The sequence below is a fragment of the Neovison vison genome, chromosome 8, assembly GCF_020171115.1.
Source record: "Neovison vison isolate M4711 chromosome 8, ASM_NN_V1, whole genome shotgun sequence".
Classification (NCBI taxonomy): domain Eukaryota; kingdom Metazoa; phylum Chordata; class Mammalia; order Carnivora; family Mustelidae; genus Neogale; species Neogale vison.
The window spans coordinates 30,149,343-30,171,252 of NC_058098.1; the positions used below are offsets into that span (position 1 = coordinate 30,149,343).

The following is a 21,910-nucleotide window of genomic DNA, read 5'->3' on the forward strand; positions in this document are numbered from 1 at the left end:
GTTTTGATCAGGAAAGGATGCTGTACTTTGTCAAATGCTTTTTCAGCATCTATTGAGAGTATCATATGGTTCTTATTCTTTCTTTTATTAATGTGTTGTGTCACATTGATTGATTTGTGAATGTTGAACCAACCTTGCAGCCCTGGAATTAATCCCACTTGGTTGTAGTGAATAATCCTTTTAATGTACTGTTGGATCCTACTGGCTAGTATTTTGGTGAGAATTTTTGCATCTGTGTTCAAACAAGGATATTAGTTTGTAATTCTATTTTTTTGATGGGATATTTGTCTGGTTTTGGGATCAAGGTAATGCTGGCTTCATAAAATGAGTTTGGAAGTTTTCCTTCCATTTCTATTTTTGGGAACAGTTTCAGGAGAACAGGAATTAATTCTTCTTTAAATGTTTGGTAGAATTCCCCTGGGAAGCTGTCTGGCCCTGGGCTCTTGTTTGTTTGGAGATTTTTGATGACTGCTTCAATCTCCTTACTGGTTATAGGTCTGTTCAGGTTTTCTATTTTTTCCTGGTTCAGTTGTGGTAGTTTATATGTCTCTAGGAATGCAACCATTTCTTCCAGATTGTCAAATTTGCTGGTGTATATATAGTTGCTCATAATATGTTCTTATAATTGTATTTCTTTGGTGTTGATTGTGATCTCTCCTCTTTCATTCATGATTTTATTAATTTGGGTCCTTTCTCTTTTCTTTTTGGTAAGTTTGGCCAGGGGTTTATTAATCTTATTAATTCTTTCAAAGAACCAGCTCCTAGTTTTGTTGATTTGTTCTATTGTTTTTTTGGTTTCTATTTCATTGATTTCTGCTCTGATCTTTATGATTTCTCTTCTCCTGTTGGGTTTAGGCTTTCTTTGTTGTTCTTTCTCCAGCTCCTTTAGGTGTAAGGTTAGGTTGTATACTTGAGACCTTTCTTGTTTCTTGAGAAAGGCTTGTATCACTATATATTTTCCTCTCAGGGCTGCCTTTGCTGTGTCCCACAGATTTTGAACCATTGTGTTTTCATTATCATTTGTTTCCATTATTTTTTTCAATTCTTCTTTAATTTCCTGGTTGACCCATTCATTCTTTAGAAGGATGTTCTTTAGTCTCCATGTATTTGGGTTCTTTCCAAATTTCCTCTTGTGATTGAGTTCTAGCTTCACAGCATTGTGGTCTGAAAATATGCAGGGAATGACCCAATCTTTTGATACTGGTTGAGACCTGATTTATGACCCAGGATGTGATCTATTCTGGAGAATGTTCCATGTGCACTAGAGAAGAATGTGTATTCTGTTGCTTTGGGATGGAATGTTCTGAATATATCTGTTATGTCTATCTGGTCCAGTGTGTAATGTAAGGCCTTTATTTTCTTGTTCATCTTTTGCTTGGATGATCTGTCCATTTCAGTGAGGGGAGTGTTAAAGCCCGCTACTATTATTGTCGATGTGTTTCTTTGATTTTGTTGATTGGTTTATATAGTTGGCTGCTCCCACTTTAGGGGCATAGATACTTAAAATTGTTAGATCTTCTTGTTGGACAGACCCTTTGAATATGATATAGTGTCCTTCCTCATCTCTTATTATATATAGTCTTTGGCTTAAAATCAATAATTGATCTGATATAAGGATTGCCACCCAGCTTTCTTTTGATGTCCGTTAGCATGATAAATTGTTTTCTATCCCCTCATGTTAAACCTGGAGGTGTCTTCGGGTCTAAAATGAGTTTCTTGTAGACAGCATATTGATGTTTTTTTTTTTTTTAATCCATTCTGATACCCAGTGACTTTTGAACGGGGCATTTAGCCCATTTACATTCAGGGTAACTATTGAGAGATATGAATTTGGTGCCATTGTATTGCCTGTAAGGTGACTATTACTGTATATTGTCTCTGTTCCTTTCTGGTCTACTACTTTTAGGCTCTCTCTTTGCTTAGAGGAACCCTTTCAATATTTCCTGTAGAGCTGGTTTGGTGTTTACAAATTCTATTAGTTTTTGTTTGTCCTAGAAGCTTTTTACCTCTCCTCCTATTTTCAATGGTAGCCTAGCTGGGTATAGTATTCTTGGCTGCATGTTTTTCCTCATTTAGTGCTCTGAATATATCATGCTAGTTCTTTCTGGCCTGTCAGGTCTCTGTGGATAAGTCTGCTGCCAATCTAATATTTTTACCATTGTATATTACAGACTTCTTGTCCAGGGGTTTATTAATCTATTTTCAGCATTTTCTCTTTGTCACTAAGACTTATAAATTTTACTATTAGATGACGAGGTGTGGACCTGTTCTTACTGATTTTGAGGGGGGTTTTCTGTGCCTCCTGGATTTTGATGCTTGTTCCCTTTGCCATATTAGGGAAATTCTCTACAATAATTCTTTCTAATACCTTCTGCTCCCCTCTTTCTTCTTCTGGAATCCCAATTATTCTAATGTTGTTTCGTCTTATGGTATCACTTATCTCTCGAATTCTCCCCTCGTGGTCCAGTAGTTATTTGTCTCTCTTTTGCTCAGCTTCTTTATTCTCTGTCATTTGGTCTTCTGTATCACTAATTCTCTCTTCTGCCTCATTTATCCTAGCAGTAAGAGTCTCCATTTTTTGATTGTATCTCATTAACAGTTTTTTTAATTTCAACTTGGTTAGATTTTAGTTCTTTTATTTCTCCAGAAAGGGCTTTTATTTCTCCAGACAGCATTTCTCTAATCTCTTCCATGCCTTTTTCGAGCCCAGCTAGGATCTTGAGAATCGTCATTCTGAACTCTAGATCTGACATATTACCAAAGTCCATTTTGATTAGGTCCCTAGCCTTCAGTACTGCCTCTTGTTCTTTTTTTTGTGGTGAGTTTTTCCCACTTTGTCATTTTATCCAGATAAAAATATATGAAAGAGAGAATAAAATACTAAAAGGGTGGCAAAGACCCCAGAAAAATGTGCTTTAATCAAATCAGAAGAGTCCCCAAATAATGGGGGGGAAGAAAGGGGGTAAAAAGAAGTTCAGAAAAAAAATGTTAAAAAAAATCTATAAAAAGAAAATAAATATTTAGACTGGTAAATAGAACAGAGTCACCCACTTAATTTTGGGAGTATTTTGGTCTCCTAGAAGAAACTACATCCCCAAATTTTAAGAATGAAAAACATACACACACACACACACACAACATAAGGGTAAACATGATGAAGGGATGAAATATGACTATAAAGATGAAAAATTAAAAAAATTTTTTTCTAAAAAAGGAGTTGGTAAGTTGGTTAGGAGAATAAAGAAAAAGAAAGTGGAGAGAATTTGCTCAGGCTGGAGACTAGAACAAAGCCCTGTGCTAGATTTAGGGTATATTTTGATCTATTAGGAGAAGTTGTATCTCAAACTTTTTTCGAAGAAAAAACCCTATGTGTATACAAAAAATAAAGTTAGATACAATGAAGGATAAAATATGACAATAATAATGAAGGTTCAAAAAGATTTTTTTTCTAAATGAAAGGTATCGTTAAGATAAACTAGTTAAAAAACATTTAAGAGAGGGGTGTCTGGGTGGCTCAGTTGTCGGGCGTCTGCCTTCAGCTCGGGACATGGTCCCAGGGTTCTGGGATGGAGCCCCGCATTGGGCTCCCTGCTCAGCGGGAGGCCTGCTTCTCCCTCTCCCACTCCCCCTGCTTATAGTCCCTTTCTCACTGTCTCTTTATCTCTGTCAAATAAATAAAGAAAATCTTTAAAAAAATTAAGAGAGGAAAGAGCAAAAGTTGAAAAAAATTTTAGCATAAGAAAAAAATAAAATAAAAAAAACTTATTAACTTTGCAAGACTAAAGAATCATGGGGAGAAAGCCATGAATTCCATGCTTTGCTTTCTCCTCCTCTGGCATTCCACTGTTCTCCTTAGTAAGTGAACTTGGTCTTGGCTGGATTTCTTGCTGATCTTCTGGGGGAGAGTCTTGTTGTAGTAATTCTCAAGTGTTTTTGCCCGAGGCAGACTTGCACAGCCCTTACCAGGGCCTGGGCTAAGTAATCCGCTTGGGTTCACTTTCGGGAGCTTGTTTTCCCTGAACGCCTTCCATAGAGTTCTAGAAGTCAGGACTAAAATGGTGGTTTCCTAATCTCAGGCTCGGAGGAGCTGAGAGCTAGGGACCCCACTCCTCAGTGTGCCCTTGGAGAAAAGTGCTCAATCACACCCGTCTCCCTGGCCTCTGGCTGTGCTCCGATCTCACCCAGCCTGTGACCAAGCGTCTCTGTCTTTGGCACACAGCCCTGCCTGGAGTCTCCAAACCCAGCAGATCCCTGGAGATCTGGCAGATCTGGATCTTATGGGGTGCCTGCTCAAAGAGCAGTGGCCTGACTGTGCCACGGATCACAGCTTAAGGTAACCCCTAGTTGAGAGCTCACTCCTCAGCTCCGTCTCTGTAGCTGGCTTCCCCGCTCTAATACCTGTGAGCTCTGTGACACTCAGACACCCCCAATCCTTCTGTGACCCTGCAGGACCTGAGACCATGCTGTCCCCGCGTGGGCTTCACCCTGGCTTAGCCTCTGGAGTGATGTCCCTCAGTAGAGCAGACTATTAAAAGTTCTGATTTTGTGCTCTGTTGCTCCACCACTTGCTGGGAGCCTGCCCCTCCCCCTGCAGTCTATCTTCCCATTGCTTTGGAGTCACTTCTCTGCAGGTCCTACCTTTCAGAAAGTGGGTGATTTTCTGTTTTCTAGAATTGCTGCTCTTCTTCTCTTCGATCTCCTGTTGGATTTGTATGTGTTCGGAATGGTTTGATAAACTATCTAGTTGATCTCCTGCTACCTGATGTCATCTCAGCCTGCTACTCCTCTGCTATCTTGACTCCTCCCCATCCCAATCCCATCTTGTTTCATTTTTTCCTTCCCTATCCCCCAAAGTTCCCACATTGCCTCTCAAATTCCTCATATCAGGGAGATCATATGATAATTGTCTTTCTCTGACTGACTTATTTCGCTCAGCATAATAGTTCCATCCATGTTGTTGCAAATGGCAAGATTTCATTTCTTTTGATGGCTGCATAGTATTCCATTGTATAGATATACCACATCTATATCCATTCATCTGTTGATGGACATCTAGGTTCTTTCCATAGTTTGGCTGTTGTGGACATTGCTGCTATAAACATTCGGGTGCACGTGCCCCTTCGGAGCACTACATTTGTATCTTTATGGTAAATACCCAGTAGTGCAATTGCTGGGTCATAGGGTAGTTCTATTTTCAACTTTCTGAGGAACCTCCAAGCTGTTTTCCAGAGTGGCTGCACCAGCTTGCATTCCCCACCACTGCTGATGAATACTGAGGTTACTTCCAGTTTGGGGCTATTGTAAATAAAGCTACTACATAAATTCTACATCTCTTAGTGGACATATAGACTCAATTCTGTTAAGTTTACACTGAGGAGTAGATCTGCTAGTCAAAATGCTTGTACCAATTGCTATTCCTAGATAAAATGCACTAGAGCGCTTACTCTTTCACATCTTTGCCACTACTTAGTAGGATCAGTTAAAAAAATTTTAGCCAATCTGGTAGGTATTCAGCTGAAATTCTCATTTCAGCTTTAATTTGCATTTCCCAATTGATGTTCAGAACCTTTTAAAAAGCTTATTGTTAAGCTTATTGGATAACTTCCTTTATAAAATGCCTGTTTGAGTCTTTAAAAAATGAGCTACCTTTTCCTTATTGATTTGTAGGAGTTATTTATATATTTCAGATGCAAGTCCTCTTCTGGGTCTATGTACTGCAATTATCTCCTACTCTATGGCCTGTGTTTTCATTCTTTTGATGGTATCTTTCAATGAACAGAAGCTTTTAATTTAAGTCCAAGTATAAACTCGTCCCAATAATGTCAGTCCTTTTTGCATCCAGATAAAGAATCCTTGCCTACCCCCAGATCAGGAAGATATTCTCTTGTGTGTATGTGTAAACAATTTGTTATTTTACCTGTCACATTTAGGTATCCATCCAAAATTACTTATGATCCATCTGAAATTAGTCTTTATATATGATGTGATGTAGGGGTCAAGATTCTTTTTATCCACATGCAGATTTTCAGTTGATTCATTTGATTCATTCATATATATATTTTTAAAAGATTTTATTTATTTATTTGTCAGAGAGAGATCACAAGTAGGCAGAGAGAGAGGAAGGGAAGCAGGCTCCCTGCTGAGCAGAGAGTCTGATGCAGGACTTGATCCCAGGACCCTGAGATCATGACCTGAGCCGAAGGCAGCAGCTTAACCCACTGAGCCACCCAGGCGCCCGATTCATTCATATATTGATTCATTTATTTATTATATGTGGGGTTATTATTTAAAAGACCCTATTTTTCCTACTGCATAGCAGTGGCATATCTGTCGTAAGTCAGATCCAATATGTAGGTCTGTTTCTAGAGTTCTATCTATTCCATTAGTCTGTTTGCCTATTCCTGTATACTGGGTTGAAAGTGTCAAAAATTCATGTCTGCTAGAACCTCAGAACACAATTCTATTTGCAAATAGAGTCTTTGTCGATTATTTAGTTAAAATGAGGTCACATTAAATCCAATACGACTGGTGTAGAAGAAGAGGAAAGGACATACAGAGACACAGGTAAGAAGGCCAGGTAAAGAGAGAAACAGACTGAAATCAGGCAGGTATAAGCCAAAGAACATCAAAGATTTCTGGTAACTACCAGAAACTAGGTAAGAGGCCAGGAAGGATTCTCCCCTAGAGCCTTCAGAGGGAGCATGGACCTGATGACAACTTGATTTCAAACTTCTGACCTCCAGAACTGTGAGACTAGAGTTCTGTTATTTTTAAGCCACTTGGGTTTGTGGTACATTGTTATAGCAGTCCTGGGAAATGATGCACCTGGTGTCATTACATTAGTTTTTGTTTTGTTTTGTTTTTGAAGATTTTATTTATTTGTCAGAGGGAGCGAGCACAGGAGGGGGAGTGGCAGGCAGAGAGGGAGAAGCAGACTCCTCGCTGAGAAAGGAGCTGGATGTGGGACTCAATCCCAGGACTCTGGGATCACCACATGAGCCAAAGGCAGACATGTTGTCACTGAGCCACCCAAGTATCCCCACATTAGCTTTTTTTTTTTCCTTTTAGCTTCTATTCTGAAATAATTTCAGACTTATAGAAAAGCTTCAAAAAATAGAGTTCACATATACTTTCCTCCCAGATTTTCCAATGTTCACAACTTACACAATCATTGTACAATAATCAAATCCAGGAAATTAACACTGATATTACTATTATTTATTACTTATTTATTATTACTATTATATTATTATCATAAAATTAAACTTCATTTCAATTTCAAACTTTTTTTTTTTAAAGATTTTTATTTATTTATTTGATAGACAGAGAGAGATCACAAGTAGGCAGAGAGGCAGGCAGAGAGATGGGGGAAGCAGGCTCTCCGCTGAGCAGAGAGCCCGATGCGGGGCTCGATCCCAGGACCCCGAGACCATGACCTGAGCTGAAGGCAGAGGCTTAAACCACTGAGCCATCCAGGCGCCCCCAAACTTTTTTTTTTTTTAAAGATTTTATTTATTTATTTGACAGAGACAGATCACAAGTAGGCAGAGAGTCAGGCAGAGAGAGAGGAGGAAGCAGGCTCCCTGCTGAGCAGAGAGCCCGATGCGGGACTCGATCCCAGGACCCTGAGATCATGACCTGAGCCGAAGGCAGCGGCTTAACCCACTGAGCCACCCAGGCGCCCATCCTCCAAACTTTTTTTAAAAAAGATTTTATTTATTTATTTGACAGACGGAGATCACAAGTAGGCAGAGAAGCAGGCAGAGAGAGGAGGAAGCAGGCTCCCTGCTGAGCAGAGAGCCCGATGTGGGGCTAGATCTCAGGACCCTGGGATCATGGCCTGAGCCGAAGGCAAGAGGCTTTAACCCACTGAGCCACCCAGGCGCCCCGTTTTTCAAACTTTTTTTTTTCATTAACGTCCTTTTCCTGTTCTTTTATCCAATCTAAGATCCTACTTTGCATCTATTTAGGTCTCCTTAGTCTCCTCCAATCCCTGAAAATTCTTTAGTTTTCCCTTGACTTTCAATATTTTGACACATTAGCCATGATCATTTAGTTATGGCAGTGTCTACTGGGTCTCTCCACTGTAAAAGTTACTATTTCCCTTGGGGAGCCTGGGTGGCTCAGTGGGTTAAGCCTCTGCTTTTGGCTCAGGCCATGATCTCAGGGTCCTGGGATCAAGCCCCACATCCAGGCTCTCTGCTCAGCAGGGAGCCTGCTTCCTGCCCCTCCCACCCAACCCACCCCTCCCTGCCACCTCTCTGCCTACTTGTGATCTCTGTCAAATAAATAAATAAAATCTTAAAAAGAAAAAAGTGACTTTTTTCACTTTTTGTGAAAGTGAAAATCACTCTTTGTGACTGATCAATCAATATCTTGCAGGAGAGATGTTGAAACTATGCAAATACCCTATTTTTTCCCCTCAAACTTTTGCCCACTGATTTTAGCACCCATCTTGCTTGCAAAAGTTACTGTAGTGGCTACATGGTGATAGTTTTATAGTTTTCTAATCCTAGTATATTAATTGGAATTCTTCTGTATGGAAGAGATGTCCCATCTTCCTTATTTATTTATATCTGTAGTAACTTGTGGATATTTGTTTTAGTCTAGGGGTTATAATTCAGTAAGATCATTATTTATTTTGTTGCTCAAACTGATCTGGCTTTGGCCTTTAGGAGCTCCACCAGGCTGACTCGTGTCCTTTCAGCTTGCCCTTACCCTTTTCCATGCATGTCCTTGCTTACTCGTATGAAAAGGTGTTCCAAGCTCATCTTGTATTTCCCATGCCCCAGTTGTAGAAGTGGTTAACACTTCTTCGAAAGAGTCTTGGTTCCTTTTATTAAAGAATAATATTTAGAAACCAAATTCTGAGTGCTAGATGAATAGCACTTTGTTTTAAATACTGGGGCTTTGAAACAAGTTTCGGGTCTGATAGTGTTAAGTCCTCAAGCTCTGCTTTTAACTACTGTCTTGGCTATTCTTGATCCTCTGCACTTCCATACAAATTTTAAGAGGTAGTCAGTTTCCAAAAAAATCTGCTGGGATTTTTTTTTTCTTTTTTTCTCTTTTTTTTCTTCTTTTTCTTTTTTTCTCTGCTGGGATTTTAACTGAGGTTGTACATAGAATTTATAGATCAACTGTGGGAATAACTGACATCTTGCAAGTCTAAGTTTCCAAACTATGAACACAATATATTCCTCTGTTTGTTACATCTTCTTTCTTTTTACGCGTTTCTAGGTAGGGCACTTGTAATTTTCTATATTTTTGATTATAACATTCTAGTACTTGTGAAGTGGATCTCATAGTGGTTTTAATTTTCACTTCCTTTATGATCAATGATCATAAAGATGAGATCCAGATGTTCTATTTGAACATCTTTTCATGTATTTCTTGGCCATTCATATATCCTTTTTGGGAAAATGGCTATTTATTTATTTGTCTATTTTAAAATTCAGTTGTCTTTCATCACTGAGTTGTTAGAAATTTTAAAAAATATACTCTGGTTATTAAATCCTTATCAGATATATGAATTGAAGGGATGCCTGGGTGGCTTAGTTGGTTAAGTGTCTGCCTTCAGCTCAAGTCATGATCCTGGGGTCCTGGGATGGAGCCCTACATCAGGATCCCTGCTCAGTGGGATGCCTGCTTCTCCCTTTCCTGCTCTCCCTGTTTGTGATCTCTGTCAAATAAATAAATAAAATCTTAAAAAAATGATATATGAACGGGAAATATTTCTCTTCCATTCTGTAGATAATCTTTTTACCTTTTTTTTTTTAAAAAAAAGATTTATTTATTAGAGAGAGAGAGAGAAAGAATATATGCAAGTGAGGGCAAAGGGAGAAGAGAATCTCCAGCAGACTCCATGCACAGAGTCTGAAATGGGGCTCAATCTCATGACCCGGAGATCATGACCTGAGCTGAAATTAAGAGACGCTTAACTGACTGAACCACACAGGCTCCTCCTTTATTTTTACTTTCTTGATAATGTTCTCTGATGCACAAATGTTTTTAATATTTGTGAGTCTTATCTATTCTTTCTTTTGTTGCTTGTGCTTTTGATGTCAAATCTAAGAAATCATTTCCTTTTCAACACTGTTTTGGCTATTCAGGGCCCCCTGCAGTTCCAGATCAGCTGAGGGTCAGTTTTTCCATATAAAAGGCTACTGGAATTTTGATAGGGAGTGCAATGAATCTGTAGGTTGCTTTGAGAAGTACTGCTAACTTAAGTCTTCTAATCCATAAACAAACAGAATGCCTTTCCATTTATTTAAGTTTTTTAATTTCTTTCAGCAGTGTTCTGTAGTTTTCAATGTACAAGTCTTCTACCTCCTGGGTTAATTTTATTCCTAGGAAGTTTATTCTTTTGGATGCTATTGTAAATGGATTGTTTATTTTCTTTTCAGATCATTCCTTGCTGATGTATAGAAACATAACCAATTTTTGTGTATTGATTTTGTACCCTGAAACTTTGCTTAATATGTTAGGTCTAGAGTTTTGTGTGTGTGTGTGTGTATGTATTCTATGGGATTGCCAATACTATACAGAATCATGTCATCTGCAATAAGATAGTTTTGCTTCTTTCCAATTGGATGCCTTCTATTTCCCTTTCTTGCCTAACTACTCGGGCCAGAACTGCTAATATAATGCTAAACAGCCTTGGTGAAAACAGGTACCTTTGTTTTGTTCCTGATCTTAGGGGGAAAGCTTTCAGTCTTTCACCACTGGGTGTGATGTTAATTGTGGGTTTTCTTAAATGCCATTTCTTGTGTCAGTTTTGATGCACTACATTTTTTTCTAGGAAAATATCCAATTCAACTAAAATTTCAAATTTATTGGCATAAAGTTGTTCATAATATACATTTTGATCTTATAATATTTGTAGGATTTATAGTACTGTTCTCTTTTTCATTTTTTTAAAAATCAAAAAAAATGATTTTTTTAAATGATTATTTTTAAGTAATCTCTGCACTCAATAAGGGGACTGAACTCAGTACTCTGAGATCCAGAGTCACACACTCTACTGACTGAGCTAGCCAGGGGCCCCACATTTCTGATATTAGTAATTTATGTTTTTTTTCCTCTTTTTCCTAATCAGTTCTTTCTGGAGATTCATTAATTTTGTTAATCTTTCCAAAGAATCAGCTTTTGGCTTCAGTGATTTTATTATACATTTGTTTTCCATTTCATTGATTTCTGTGCCTGGGTTTTTAATTTTCTTCTTCTACTTTCTTTTGGATTTAATTGGCTTTTTTTTTTAAGCTCTATTAAAGGAAAACATATAACTGGTTTTCAGCCTGTCTGTAAAATATATTTTTAAAACTATAAATTTCTCTTTCTTAGGTCTAATTTATTACTCACATAGTTCAAATCACCTATATCCTTACTGCTTCTTTTTGTCTGCTTGTTTTACAAGAAAAGTGTTCAGTACATTTTCATGTAAAGAATAAAATGAATTCCATTAGAGTTCATTAAAATGAGGCTGGATCTGCATATTTGTTTGACTCTTTTAGTTGGATCTACATATTTTTCCAAAGCATCATTATATCCAACCACAGCATAAACCAATTTGTGCTCACCTTTTTCTTTAATCCATGGTTCATAATTCATCGCTTCTAGGAACTCCTCCTTAAATTAACTTCACCTTTCTGATCATTCCTTCACTCTAAGTTCCATTAATTACCTAATATTTTACATTAAACTGTTTTATTTTCCATTTGCTACACATTTAACAGTTACCTTTTTGCTATTCCTTCCAGGAAACATACTAGTAATACAGATTGTGACTTACTTGGTGAAGAGAGGTGAGAATGGGGAATAATACTTTTATTTCCTTTTTCTTATATAGTTTGTTATCCACTATTTAGAAGAAAAGCAAAATAGGTACTGCCTTCATTAAAAAATTCCAGGTTCAAATGCAAATCTGTCTTTTAAGAGTGATTATGAAATTCTAAAATTGTTATTTTGAAATGAAGCCCAATAAACACAACTGATTATTGTTTAAGGTTAAGAGAACATGTTCTGGGGTCAGATACAAATGGGTTTGAGTCTCAGCTCTAACCAATTTTTATCTGTGTGACAGTAAGATAATTATTTAACTTCTGTAAAATAAAGATAATAAAATTACCTAGTTCAACTGCAGTGCACAGCACAGGGGCTGAAAGACAGTAAGTGCTGAATAAATACTGATTCCTAAAGAAGTATCTAAGAGGGTGTAATTAACAATGCTGAATAGTAGGGCGCTTGGGTGATTCAGTTGGTCAAGCAACTGCCTTTGGCCCAGGTCATGATCCCGGAGTCCCAGGATAGAGCCCCGCATCAGGCTTCCAGCTCCACCGGGAGTCTGCTTCTCCCTCTGACCTTTTCCTCTTTCATGCTCTCTCTCACTGTTTCTCTCTCAAATAAATCAATAAAATCTTAAAAAAAAAAAAATCTGCATAGTGCTGGAGAAAATTATAAAACTGTATAGCTGATGGCCACAATAAATCTGTGGTCTCCATTCTCAGTTTAGACTCTCCACTTGTTTTCTAATTCTACCTATTCATTCTCAGTATGCTAAGCTTCCATACAGTGGTAATTCAAATTCTTGCCACTCTCTTCAAGCTTTATCCTACCACTCCCTGCCACATAATTTTCAACTACTTTAAAGTGAAAGAAAGAGATTATCAGATATGAAAGCTCTCTGGTTTCACATACTCACAAGTCCTGGACTAAACATGGCTTGACTTTGTGCTTTTCAACTTTAAGATGGTGCTAAAGTCCTACAAGAGAGTATCCTGTATCTTGTAAAGTCCTACAAGAGAGTATCAGACAGCATATTGCTAGCCTGGAAAAAGATCAAAATCCAAACCTTACTTTGGATTTTGATCTTTTTCCAGGCTAGCAATATGCTGTCTGATACTCTTTTGTGATGCTGGGCAATGGTAGTAGCTGCAGCTCCCAAGTCAGCCACACAATCATGAGGGTAAACAAGCTGTACACTTACAACGATTCTGTACCAATACAACCCTTTCAGTTTTTCCCTTTCAGTACAGTAGTCAATAAATTACACTAGATATTCAACACTTTATTATACAATAGGCTTTGTGTTAGATGATTTTGCCTAACTGTAATCTAACCTAAGTGTTTTGAGCCCATAAAGGTAGGCTAGGCTAAGCTATGATGTGCAGCAGATTAGGTGTATTAAATGCATTTCTGACTTAAGATATTCTCAATTTACCATGGGTTTGTTGAGACAAAATCCCATTACAAGTTGAGGAAGCTCTATACATGTGTATCATTTTCCACAGTTACTTTCATCTCTGTCTTAAGAAGTATCTTCTGCTTAGAACAAATGCCACTTGAACTTTTATGGGAGTCTCTTCTTACCTCCATGGTTCCTTCTTTCTTAAAATCCTCCACATCTAGCTCATTCTCCTTAATATTATTTATATTATATATATATATATTTACAAATATGCTCAAATTCTTAAACAAACACCAAAATAGTCCCTTGATTCTACAGCAAACCACACCCCCACCCCAACCTAATGTTTTCTCAGCCAAGATTCTTCAGAGAGGAGGTCATATTTCTTATATCCATTTTCACCTGCTGGTTAGGCTTTGCCCAATTACAGCTCACCTTTCATCACCCCTGTATCCACGCTACTAAAACTTTCCTAACTAAAATTATAGATGCAAACCTAATTATCAAATGTAATAAGAACATTTCAGTTCTTCTTTTACTGGACATCCACGAAAGCAGCTGACACAACTGACTCAATCCACTGAAACCCTACTTATGGGGTACTGGTCTCATGATCTTCTGCCTATCTTCTGCTATCCCCTCCAAGTGTCTTCTATGGGCTCCTCTTAAATATCAAAATTTTCCTAGGATTTGGTCCTGTACCTATTTTATTTCACTATACACATTCTCTCTAGGGGACACTCCTGGCCTTAGCCTCTACCTATTATTACATGACCTCCTATTTTGAGACCAGACTTCTTATAAGCTTTAGATCTATATATCCAATTGTGTACTAAACAGTTTGACTATTACACTGGAAACTCAGTCCTCCCATGTCTAAAACGGAATCTATTATACTTCCACCCCAAACTTGCCTATCCATTTTCTGTCTCTAGACTGCTATTGACCTGGCTGCCAACCAGAAGTCCAGGAAAAATTCTGAGCTGCCCATCATTAATGTCTGGTCACCAAATTCTGTTCATTTTCTCCTGACAAATATTACTTACAACCATCCATCACAAACATCCATAACAACCTCTCTGGCTCTACTATCATTATCTTGGCTCAATACCTTATAATTTCTATTAGATAACTCACAATCTCCCCTGTAATTTCAGTTTTTGACTTTATCAAAATTATATATGCACAAGTTTCCAAAGTCATATATAGTTCTACAAGGTTAGTAATAAAAAAAAATAAGCCCTCTGCCCTCTCCCTTTTAGCTTACTATTTTGATGTTTCTTTCCATGTCTTTAAATACCTTTCTTATATTGCTGCTTCTTGATTTTTTACTTTTATGCATATCTAATGACTTCCTACTAGAGACACCATTCTTTCATTTACCCAACAAACATTTGTTAAATGCCAGTATTCTGCCAGGCACTGCTATGAGTGTTTGGGATACAGTAAGCAAAACAGACAAATATTTATCTGGGCAGAGATAAATAACAGAATATTATATTATAACAGAATATTATATTATTCATTATAAAGCAGTATCATTGCTAGCAAGGTAAGATGTCCTCTTTTTGTGTTCCAGTAGTGATCTATTCCTAACGCTATCATGGGCAGAAGATTCTATACTACAGTACTGTATAAGACTGTTATTGTACTCTTGTGTTCCTCCTAAGGTTCTGATGAGTCTGGTGTGACTAGAGGGATCTCTCTGTGTGAGAACAGAAGAGCCTCCTGGAAAGGTGCTAGAGACTTTAAGTTATGTTAAAAAATGGGCTTGGATCATTTTAAAAGAGCCGAATCCATGAATTTCCGGATTAACTGCAAAGGACTTGTTAAATCCAAATTTAACATACAAAAGGTTAAAAGTAACAAACTGGGATCATCAGGAAAGGTCCTTAGATCATGATTTAATTTTCAAAATGGTACCACTGATTTGGAAATGAAATTTAAAAATGTTTAAACTTGACTGGCTTCTTTGATTAGACAAGGTAATTTTTTTTTAGTGTCGCAGATCCCCACTTGCTTTGTTAGCTGAATAATAAGCATACAGAAAGGATAAAAAGAAGTGTAATAATAATGTAAAAACAACGCTATCATTTTTTCCCTTTCTCTTTACCTATTTGCCTGGTTATTAGAAGGAATACAATGAAGTATGGGGCGCCTGGGTGGCTCAGTGGATTAAAGCCTCTGCCTTTGGCTCAGGTCATGATCTCGGGGTCCTGGGGTTGAGCCCCGCATCCAGCTCTCTGCTCAGCGGGGCGCCTTCTTTCCCCTCCCTCTCTGCCTGCCTCTCTGCCTACTTGTGATCTCTGTCTGTCAAAAAAATAAAATCTTAAAAAAAAAAAAAAAGGAATACAATGAGGTAAAATGGTGTTTCACAACTGATTTCTCAAAAAATTTACACAGAATCACAATTGGTATATTAGTGTTTTTCTTAAAACATGAAGGTTAAAGGCTTAATTAATTCTTTGACATAGTAATAAAAATTATACTATGAGCTAGTTTACAATACTTTAGAATATTTTACATATATAAAACCCCTTCTATAATAAACCTTTAAAGATATTTTGTTATGTTTTATTATTTTTATCTTCTTTTAAAATATAATTTGGTTTCAAATATTAAGTTAATAAATTTCTTAGTTAAAAACCACTATCTATAGGGGAATTGCCAAAAAATTTAGTAGGTCTGAGAAAAGGAACAACAACAAAAAATCAGCAGTCTTCTGCCATCTTCCACAGAGATAATTATTTTAAAGTTACAAAGACCTATTTTTGCTATGGGTAATTCCTTAATTAAAAAAAATAAGCTGAATATTTATATAAAATTTATCAAACTATTATTATTTTTAAAGATTTTATTTATTTGAGAGAGAGCGAGAGAGCGTGCATGAGAGCACATGAATGGGATGAGGGGCAGAGGGAGAAGCAGACTCCCGATGAGCAGGGAGCCTGATGTGGGACTTGATCCCACTACCCTGGGATCATGACCTGAGTGGAAGGCAGATGCCTAAGGGACTGAGCCACTCAGGGGCCCCTATCAAACTATTATTAAAGAAATGTTAGAAAGAAGGCATTTATGGAAATAGATTTTTAAAAAATCTTTTCCTAATGCTATAATTACACAAGCTAAAGTGTTCATTACTCTGATAAAGACCTAAAAATCATAACCAACCAGCATATCTATGAGATAAGAGGTGACTGTATTTTGTGAGAGCTTCAAAAAAGATTCACTTTTTATGAAGAATATAAATTCACTTGTCAGAATATTGGAAATACACACTAAAAGTATTTGAATTTTACCATCAGTGAGTGACCACTGGTGGAAACAATTAATTATTGCTGAAAGATATCTGTTGATGGTATTTATCTTGACCATAATCACATATTATGCAAATACTAAAAATTGTTAGAAGTGTAGTTGTTTAGTAAAACCCAGTTTTTCTACTCTTACTTATAACACTCTTTGAACAATATAGTTTACGAATTTTTATAGTCTGAGTTTTGGCTTTGAAAATTAGATCCTATCTAAAAACTTAAAAGAAGAAGATGCTTCATTAAATAATTATAAGTAAGTGAACTGTGAATCTTTACTGGCCAAGTCCATTACTCCTTTTCAAGTGAGGTGTCACTTATCTGTATATGTGCTGTAGAGCTTGTGGAGTATTTAGTGGCTTTTTTTTTAAGTTTTCATTTATTTGTGAGAAAGAGGGAGAGGCATGAGCAGTAGGGGGAGGGGCAGAAGAGGGAGAGGTAGACTCCGTGCAGAGCAGGGAGCCCAACGCAGGACCCATGGGATCCCAGGACCCTGGGATCATGACCCAAATCAAAGGCAGACCCAACCAACTGAGCCACCCAGGTGCCCTGAATATTTAGTGTTTTATGTAGATAATCAATCACCTGAACACCTGACCAAAGGAGCTTGAAATCTTAAGAGATCACAAGAACCTGTTTAAAGGCTCAGATCTTGTCTTGGACAATGTTTTCTGATCCCTAATAACTTTAGCTGACAATGATGTAATACCCTTCTTGAAAAAATACCCTGAAATCTGTGAATGTAGATTAAATCTTGGGAACAGAAAATGACATAAGTGTACCTAGACCAAGTACTAATACATTAGAAAAATAAATGACAATTTTCTTCTCTAGAGTAAAACATTTCATCAGCAGGAAGGATTGAAGACTTTATAAAGGTGTTTACTGATAAGTAACTAACACGCAGAAGGTTAAAATGTTAAGCAACCTTAATTTTAGAAACTTTGCTAATTATTGGGGTGCTTGGCTGGCTCAGTTAGAGGAGTGTGCAGCTCTTGATCTTGGGTTCGTGAGTTTGAGCCCCACACTGGGTGTAGAGATTGCTTAAATAAGCAAACTTAAAAAAAAAAAAAGAAAATTTGCTCATTATCACACTTACATAATTTTTTAACATAAGGGCAAAGAACTGATTTATAATTGATTGTTTAACGTAGTCTGAAGTAACAAAGAATGAAAATTGATTACCTAATCAAGTAGCAACAGAAGAGTAAACTGAGGATGAAGACAAATATAGCAGTGCCAAAAACCACAATATATATGTTGAGAGGCAGATTCTGGAATCCAATATTAGGCATCCTGAAGTTGTAATGTGGGAAATCCGAGCTCATGGATAAACTGTAGGGTAGAAAAGAATGGAAAAAAATTAGGGTATAAGACTAAGAATCAAGATAGCATTATCTTTGTATGTATACAAGGCAATGATATTAAGACTTGACACCATCTGAAACAAATATGATAGAGTTAATATTCTCGCCATTCATCTAATTTTCATGCCAAAAATATTTTCTGAGTACTTATTTTGTACCTGGCACTATTCTATAAGCTTGAGATCCTACCTAAAAATCTTTTACAGGTTATATTCATTCATTAAAAGGTATTTTCACTGGGACACCTGATTGGTTCAGTCCATTAAGTGTTTGCCTTTGGCTCTGGTCATGGGATTGAGTCTGGCACTGCTGAGCAAGAAGCCTGCTTCTACCTCTGCCTGCCACTCCCCCTTCTTGTGCTCTCTGACAAATAAATAAACAAATTCTCAAAAAAAAAAAAAAGTATTTTGCTGAAGTAATGCCAGGAATTAATAAACATGAACAAGTTCAAGCTCAAACTGCTCAGGCTCTCAGCTCAGCTGGAAGTCTGCTTCTCCATCTTACTCTTCCTCTGTGCTCTCTCTCAAATAAATAAATAAAATCTTAAAAAAAAAGTAGCAGCATTAATAATAAAATATTGGAAATAACAAATCTCATAAGGAGGCAGTGATTAAATATGTTTAATCATGTTACAGTATTATGAGGTCATGAAAATCTGTTTTAGTAAATTTTAATGTCAAGGGCAATATAAAGATATATGGGAGAGGAGCCCAGGTGGCTCAATGGGCTAAATGCCTGGCTTTTGATTGTGGCTCAGGTCGTAATCTCAGTGTCATGGGATTGAGCCCCGCATTGGGCTCCACACTGGCGGGGGGGGGGGGGATGAGGGGGGAATTTGCTGGAGATTCTCTCCCCCACCCCTCCCTGCTCACATATGCACTCTCTCCCAAATAAATAAACCTTTAAAAAAAAAAAAGACTGTATTTATTAATTTTGTCAGAGAGAGAGAGAGAACAAGCAGGGGGAAGCAGGCTCCCTGCTGAGCAAGGAGCCTGATGTGGGACTTGATCCCAGGGTCCTAGGATCATGACCTGAGCTAAATGCAGAGGCTTTAACCCACTGAGCCACCAGGTGCCCCAAATAAACACAGCTTGAAAAAAAAAAAAAAAGAGACATGGGAAAAATTTAAGCAGGCTATAGATTATATATAAAATATCTCAATTCACCTCTGCCTTCGGCTCAGGTCATGATCTCAGGGTCCTAGGATCGAGCCCCACATCCGGGCTCTCTGCTCAGCAGGGAGCCTGATTCCCCCCCTCCCCCGCTCTCTCTGCCTGCCTCTCTGCCTACTTGTAATCTGTCAAATAAATAAATAAAATAAAATAAACAAGACAAAAATAATCCCAATTTTGGAAAAAGTTGAAAGAAATGTGTACATACTGGTGTATATGTGTGTATAGCAGAAAAAAGCCTGAGAGCCAACATGTCAACATGTTAACAGTGGCTTGTGGTTTACTAGTCATTTTGATTTTCTTCTTAACTTCCTTTATTAGGTTAGGCCCTGTTCTAAGCATTTTACTGGCTTTATTTTATCTTCACATAATACCTCTATAGATAGGTAGTATTTCCCATTTTATAGATAAGGACACCAAAGCTTAGAGAGTTTTGATCACATAGTCATGAGTGACCAAGTACGTATGGCAGCCAAGCCTTCTCCAGCTCCAAAGCCAGTGAACCCATAGCCTATATGCTCTATGGTCTTTCTTTTGTATTGATTTTATAATCAGAAAACAGCAAATATTGTCCACACTTTTAAAAAGGGGCTATTTCTGTCAATTTGTTTGGTAATACTTAACGGATCACCACACAGTTCAAATTCCATGAGTGGAGGCTGACCTCTCCATTGGATGATGAGTTTTAGTGATAAAGTGGCTCATCACACCTTTTCACTAGAACTTTTCTCCTCATTGTGAATCATTACAAAAGAAAGAGCAACTGCCAGGCCTGATTATCAAGATTACGTACTGATAACTGAATTATAACAGTGACTACTGCCAAAATTGAAACAAAACAAAGACCTACCAAACACTGCTATCTTTTATATAATGTAAATTTAAAAAGTGTTTAAAGATTTTTTATGTCTTTTTTGGTTCCTAGAAGAATATAGTTATAGATACTACTGAGATACTAACTGGCTATATGTGATATCTAATGAGTTATTACTTTAAAAAATTTATTTTGAGAGAGTGCATATGCACACAGGCGTGGGGAGGGGCAGAAGGAGAGGGAGCAGACTCCCCACTGAGCATGGAGCTCAAGGCAAGGCTTGGTCCCATGACCCTGAGACCATGACCTGAGCTGAAATCAAGAGTCGGCACTCAACCGACTGAGCCACCCAGGTGCCCTACAACTTATTACTTACTAATTTCCAGCTTCTAATAACTTATACCAGGAAGTCAACAGCTGCAAAGGACAACTTCATCCCAAGGAAACTCTTCTCTGAGAACGTCCATGCAAAAATAATGGGTAATATTTAATCTTGAACTTTTAGCAATTTTTTGCAAGTTGCTTTTTTACTCAGATACATAATTTTCCCTTTCCTACACTCAGATCATCTTGGAAGGGAAGGAAAGAGTTAAGGAGTATTTTACTGAATATATCTAGCACATACATTAGAGTGTTGTAAGAAAATTATAGCTGCACTAAACTTAACTCTTAATCTCCACATCATTGAGAGGCCTCACTTGATGACCCTTGTTATAGTCAAGACTTGGATGGCAGTCCTTGGTCCCTTAGAAATATCCCTCACCAGACAAACAAGGCTTGGTAAAATAACTCTCACCTTAGGAAATAAGAGATTAAACACCCATGCTGGAAGGTTTAATAGAGGAAACAGGGAAACAGAAAGTGTGTATTGTAGAAAAAGGAACAGGTTTGCAGTCAGCAACTCTGGATGTTGTTCCTAGGATATTACTAACTAGATGTCAGTAATAGGTCCATCTATATCTTCATTTTCTCATCTTTCAAGTGGAAAAATGCCTATTCTATCAACTTCAAGGGATTCCTGGAAGGATAAAATAAGACCACAGATACTGAAGTATCTGAAAGAGTTAGTACAAAATACTAAGGTTTTAGTGCATGTGTGTGTGAGAGCACATTTTGGCAGGGATAACAAGGAGAGGTGACTTTAAGTAAAAGAACATAAGGGGCACGTGGGTGCTCAGTGGGTTAAGCCTCTGCCTTTGGCTCAGATCATGATCTCAGGGTCCTGGGATCGAGCCTTGCATCGGGCTCTCTGCTCAGTGGGGAGCCTGCCTCCCCCTCTCTCTCCCTGCCTCTCTGCCTACTTGTGATCTCTGTCAAATAAATAAATAAAATCTTAAAAAAAAAATTAAAGAACATAAAAGAAGCCTTGACCAAGATCAAGTCTCTGGGAAGGATTTCACCAAACCAAGAACTCCTTTCTCAGGGAGCTCCTCTGCACATGCTGCCAAGCTTTGTGTCAAGTGGCCTGCCAGCCTGGTCCCCAGAGGCAGGAACTGGAAACTTACTCTGGCTAAAGGCAGCCATCAATATAGGCCAGCAGGGAGTGTGTCAATGGTGTGAGAATGTTGCTCTGCAGGAGTCCTTGCACTGGGTGGCATCACCAACAAACCTGAGGAATTCTGAACAGGTACATTGACATGTAGAGTATGAAAGGTAGCAGTGTCATTAGAAGAGGGAACAGATGTCTACCTCGGTGTTCCTGAGACCTGGCTGCTGAGATTTGTCTAAGTTTTCCCTTCTTAGCAGCGCCTTACAACCTATTACCAGAGGGGTGGGGTTGGTAGCGGATAGCTGATGCAGAATATATTTTAGGAATTTTCTCCCATTCTTTTTTTTTTTTTAAATTTTATTTATTATTTATTTGACAGAGAGATCACCAGTAGGCAGAGAGGCAGCCAGAGAGAGAGGGAGAGAGAGACAGAGAGAAGCAGGCTCCCTGACGAGCAGAGAGCCCGATGCGGGGCTCGATCCCAGGACCCTGAGATCATGACCTGAGCGGAAGGCAGAGGCTTAACCCACTGAGCCACCCAGGCGCCCCTCTCCCATTCTTTTGATAATTTAAT

At 38.0% G+C, this 21,910-nt stretch overlaps 1 protein-coding gene across 1 annotated transcript in view; it reads right to left on the reverse strand.

The window, feature by feature from the left end:
* RNF24 (ring finger protein 24) overlaps window positions 1-21,910 on the reverse strand; it is a 103,556-nt gene that overhangs the window by 19,181 nt on the left and 62,465 nt on the right. Inside the window, exon 2 of the mRNA XM_044263392.1 lies at window positions 17,680-17,829. Within this exon, the coding sequence (XP_044119327.1) occupies window positions 17,680-17,822 (143 nt within the window). The 5' untranslated portion in view covers window positions 17,823-17,829. The remainder of the gene's footprint in view (window positions 1-17,679; window positions 17,830-21,910) is intronic.